The sequence below is a fragment of the Ooceraea biroi genome, chromosome 14 (assembly GCF_003672135.1).
Source record: "Ooceraea biroi isolate clonal line C1 chromosome 14, Obir_v5.4, whole genome shotgun sequence".
Classification (NCBI taxonomy): domain Eukaryota; kingdom Metazoa; phylum Arthropoda; class Insecta; order Hymenoptera; family Formicidae; genus Ooceraea; species Ooceraea biroi.
Window position 1 is genome coordinate 5,290,829 of NC_039519.1, and position 5,549 is coordinate 5,296,377.

General features: G+C 38.7%; 1 protein-coding gene across 1 annotated transcript; it reads left to right on the forward strand.

The window, feature by feature from the left end:
• The first annotated feature begins 257 nt into the window (after positions 1-257).
• Positions 258-3,946, forward strand: LOC105287448 (forkhead box protein E1). The gene is made up of 2 exons (XM_026974805.1): positions 258-877; positions 2,624-3,946. The coding sequence occupies exon 2, from the start codon at positions 2,675-2,677 to the stop codon at positions 3,944-3,946; it is 1,272 nt and encodes a 423-aa protein (XP_026830606.1). The 5' UTR covers positions 258-877; positions 2,624-2,674.
• The last annotated feature ends 1,603 nt before the right edge of the window (positions 3,947-5,549 follow it).

Here is a 5,549-nt window from a genome sequence, read left to right on the forward strand (position 1 = left end):
TTTTCTAATTTGCGTTACTTTGATTTTGTACTAAGTTCTTATAAATATTCAATACAAATCTTCATTTTTAAAAGTTGCTCCAACGACTAATAAATCTTACATCCTCCTCTTATACAACATCAATGATAGTTGCAATCTTAGAACATAATGAACCATGTGATGCCAGACAGACGAATCCAAATAACGCCATTACGCAATCCACTTCCCCATAATTCAACGATAAAGAAGAACATGTTGGAGCTGCGATCATGCGGAGGCAATTTGAGACGCCATTGGTCGCAGCATCCTGCTTTCATCCGAGACGTCAGCGTGCAACCAATACGGATCCCACGTTCCCGACCCCGTCGGCTACGCCCACGAGAGAATCGTCCCGATGCTGTCACGCCGCGATCAACGTCATCGACGCGGTCGAGATTCCGCTTTGGTGCCGGGCGAGCGAACAGCAGTCATCCGAAAACACTTAGCGGCGCATCACAGCGACTCCGTAAGCCGTCCGCGAGGCGAGTCTAAATAATTGACCCCTCCGCGCGCACGGTGGAATCGCGCAAACAATTTACATCCGGTCGTGTAAATATCCGCGACCTCGGCGTCGCGATTCATCGGTGGCGGTGAAGGTCCCGGGCGGGTTCGTTGATCCGCGGGACCGTGGAATTTTGATCGACCTGCGGATCGAGATTTTCACGTCGCTCACGACGTTGTACGACGACAGTTACACTTCGTTTCGTGCGACATCTCGCTTGGATGCTTCCGTGCGTCGAACGCCGCTCGGAAAAATCGTCATAAACTGTGGTGCATCTACTTGGACGGATTGTGCTAGCTTCCTGACGTGTCGTTGTGATAATCCGAGGAACATCGCGCGCGTACACCGTTAAAAATTGTGCGTCCATGTGTTAAAATTTTCTTGTGTTGCCATGTTTTGATTACTACTTCAATGTAAAATTAACATACAACTGATATGTTATTATTTTTATAACAATTTTATATGTTACATTAATGTTACCTTTATAACTTAACATTTTGTGTATGTCTCTTAGAAATGGAATATTATTTGAAATGCTTTTAACACAATAATTTTAAACAATCAACATGTCACAAAGTCAGTTTAACATTCTAAAAGAAGTGAAAGTAAATCTTCAAATAATCATGAACTTTGACATATAAAATAATCAAATTTACTAAAATTAAATGTTTCTATCAAAGATAATTTAAGTTGAAATAATTACTATCATGTGTTAATATAACATAAAAAGTAAACTTCTCTTCCATGTAGTTTTCAATTACTTTGTATGTTATTTTTACATCACACTTAAAGTTACAATAAGAAAAATAAATGTAAAGTATTGTGTTAATTACTTAACATTTTGTGTATGTCTCTTAGAAATGGAATATTATTTCAAATGCTTTTAACACAATAATTTTAAACAATCAACATGTCACAAAGTCAGTTTAACATTCTAAAAAAAGTTAAAGTAAATCTTCAAATAATCATGAACTTTGACATACAAAATAATCAAATTTACTAAAATTAAATGTTTCTATCAAAGATAATTTAAGTTGAAATAATTACTATCATGTGTTAATATAACATAAAAAGTAAATGTTCATATTGTACGAACGAAAATGTTCTATCAACTTTTCCGATGAGTTATTGTAACTTCTCTTCCATGTAGTTTTCAATTACTTTGTATGTTATTTTTACATCACACTTAAAGTTACAATAACAAAAATAAATGTAAAGTATTGTGTTAATTACTTAACATTTTGTGTATGTCTCTTAGAAATGGAATATTATTTCAAATGCTTTTAACACAATAATTTTAAACAATCAACATGTCACAAAGTCAGTTTAACATTCTAAAAAAAGTTAAAGTAAATCTTCAAATAATCATGAACTTTGACATACAAAATAATCAAATTTACTAAAATTAAATGTTTCTATCAAAGATAATTTAAGTTGAAATAATTACTATCATGTGTTAATATAACATAAAAAGTAAATGTTCAAATTGTACGAACGAAAATATTCTATCAACTTTTCCAATGAGTTATTGTAACTTCTCTTCCATGTAGTTTTCAATTACTTTGTATGTTATTTTTACATCACACTTAAAGTTACAATAAGAAAAATAAATGTAAAGTATTGTGTTAATTACTTAACATTTTGTGTATTTCTCTTAGAAATGGAATATTATTTGAAATGCTTTTAACACAATAATTTTAAACAATCAACATGTCACAAAGTCAGTTTAACATTCTAAAAGAAGTTAAAGTAAATCTTCAAATAATCATGAACTTTGACATATAAAATAATCAAATTTACTAAAATTAAATGTTTCTATCAAAGATAATTTAAGTTGAAATAATTACTATCATGTGTTAATATAACATAAAAAGTAAACTTCTCTTCCATGTAGTTTTCAATTACTTTGTATGTTATTTTTACATCACACTTAAAGTTACAGTAACAAAAATAAATGTAAAGTATTGTGTTAATTACTTAACATTTCTAGTTTGTCAAGAAGTAACATATGACGAATGAGTTACTTTAACTTAACATTTAGAGTGGACTTTCTGGGACATGCAAAAAATGTTAAAATTAACATTTTATTTTTTACTGTGTAAGATGTTCGCCATGCTTGGACTCTGACGATCTTCTTCGGCAACCGGAAGCTCGATGGACCAGAGCGTGATCGTGCCGTCGGTGCCGCGCGACGTCGGCGCTGGCGCCGATAGGCTGGCGAACACGAAGAACGAGTCGGACTCCGGCCTCCATCAGCATCAGGAGCAGACGATTGTGCCCGTGCACTCGAACTCGTCGACGGTGACCGCGCGCTCGGCAGTCCTGTCGATGAGCGGTGCGACGAGCGGTTTGTCCCAGGAGACGAGCCTGGAACCGCTGATGTGCAACCCAACGAGCAATGAGATGCCGCGGAAACCCGGCGCTCGACGCCAGGAGAAGCCGCCGTACTCGTACATCGCGCTGATCGTGATGGCTATCCAGTCGAGCCCGGGCAAGAGGCTGACGCTGTCGGAGATCTATTCGTTCCTGCAGCAACGCTTCCCGTTCTTTCGCGGCACTTACCAGGGCTGGAAGAACTCGGTGCGCCACAACCTCAGCCTGAACGAGTGCTTCATCAAGCTGCCGAAAGGCCTGGGCCGGCCCGGCAAGGGCCACTACTGGACCATCGATCCGTCCACCGAGTACATGTTCGAGGAGGGTAGCTTCCGGCGACGACCGCGCGGCTTCCGGCGCAAGTGCCAGGCTCTGAAGCCGCAGTACCCGCAGTACTACGCCGGCGCTGGTCCCGTGGGCGTGCAAACGCCCGGTGCTTACGAGAACCTGGCTGCCGGGCCTGGCATCGAGTACGCGAACGGTTATCAGAATCAGTATCAGAATTATCAGGAGTACGCCATGTACGCGCCGAGCGCGGCGGTCCCCGCCGATTGGGCGTACGCGGACAGCCCGGCGGCGTACAAGTCGGGCCCGCCGATTGCCGAGGTCACCTACAAGACCACCGAGGTCACGTACAAGACCGGCAGTGAGCCGGCGTCGTCGGTGTACAGAAACGGCGAATTGGTGGCGTTCAAGAGCGAACCCGGGTTTGCCGGCAGGAGTCAGGATCAGCTGACGGCCTACAGGCCTCCGACCGACGCCTTCCCGACGGTGAAGGATCATCATCAGCAACAGCATCACGCTGATTACAAGGACGAAGCTATGATGAGCTACAAGTGTGCCAATTCGACGCCCACCACGCAAGCGCCCGGACAGGATTATTACGTCAGTTATGGTCTCGGGGGAGTCAACAATGCCGCGAGTCACGGCGTCAACATTGCTATGCAACCCATGCAAGAGCAGCCGGGTGGCAACAGCAGCCCCGCGGCCAACGTCAACTCGCCGCACAGCGGATGTCAGACACCTGTCGCGGATCACGGTGAGTCGCGATGACCCTTAAGAACTTTTTTTATTACGCGAAATATATTTTTAATTTACTCTTATCAATTTTCTATATAATCAATCTTCTTAATTATCAGGTTGCAAATTAACTCATTGATTTCTCTCTCTCTACAGTTTGAAAATGTCGAATGCAAATAAGTGAAAAAGCATGCGTTTAACTAGAGAGAATTTATAACATCGCTTCGATAATATTTTTTCTGCAAAGTCTGAAAATATAAGCTTAACAAAATAAAACCGCAGAACGTGCTTTAATGATAAATGCAACGAAATGTCGTGTCTGTCTTTGCATCGCGAGGACGATGTTAACGGGGTCGCGACGTCACGTAGGGGCCATCTGGAAAATTGGAGACAGTTTACGACCTTTCAGGCGCCGTATCCTGCAAAGTGAAACCACGGCATGACTACTCTTTCGAGTCTTCCATCCTTTCTTTAGAATTTCGTGGATATGCTAAACCAAACTTTAATTGTTTAGATTAATTATGCTTTTATATAAAAGAGATGTGTAAAATAGTTGCAAATCAGAATCAAATATTTTCTACATTTACTTTTCTCGTCAAGTAACTTTCTTGCGGAGTAAACAATTCACTTTTAATTTAGAATTAACTTGATACTACTTGCTTAAATCTATTTAATTAAAAACTGCAAACCTTAGAAAATATAATACTCATTTGTGCTATTTAAAAGAAGTTTAGCTATGCATTGATAAAGAAGTTTCTCAAAAGAAGAAAACACATACACACAACACACAGATCCTCTGAGAGTTACTCTTTTATATAAAAGATAGTTTTGTTTAGAAGAATATGATTTTCGTTTGATATAATTAAGCAACTCAAAATTATTTAATGTGTATTATGCTTTAACAAATATCTACAACAGTATTTTAACTCATCATTAATAAATAACAACATTTTATATTAATTTAATTTGTCTTTTGCTAATGATATGCTGAATAAATTTGTAGTATTATATTGAAATGCTTTTTGTAAAATTTGTAACATTATAATATAATATTTGTAACATTATATATATATATATATATATATATATATATATAATAAATCACATTCGTAAACAGAACTATCACGTAATAGGGAGAGAAAAAGAGGTAGATACAGCAAATTGTCGTTGACAGAGATTGCGTGTGACCCGAACCGACATTCCTGTCATGTCTGTACGACGCTTCGGGCTCGTAACTTGTACCTCGTAACCTGAGACATGTAACTCGTAAAACATGGAGGCGTTGGGGCGTTTCCTTTTCTCGTGAGATTAATTTAGCCATCAGCATGTCTCTTACAACGACAGCGAATAAAATGCTCGTTAGCACCGTGCTTTAAGTAACGACGATAAAACACTTGATGATGAAACACTTATTCTCTGTATAAAAAAAAGTGATGACAATATATTGGGTTGGCCAAAAAGTAATTGCGTTTTTTTTATATAAATAAAAGGCGAATCTTTCATGGGAAACAAAAAACTTTATTAAACAATATATTGTCCATTTTGTTTGATTATCTTTTGCCATTTTTCAGGCAACTTCAAGATTCCGCGCTCAAAAAAGTTCTTATCTTTTTCAGCAAAAAACAATTCCAACAAC

Excerpts from the sequence above, each read along its gene's own strand:
- LOC105287448 (XM_026974805.1), top strand. The coding sequence starts at position 2,675 with ATGGACCAGAGCGTGATCGTGCCGTCGGTGCCGCGCGACGTCGGCGCT.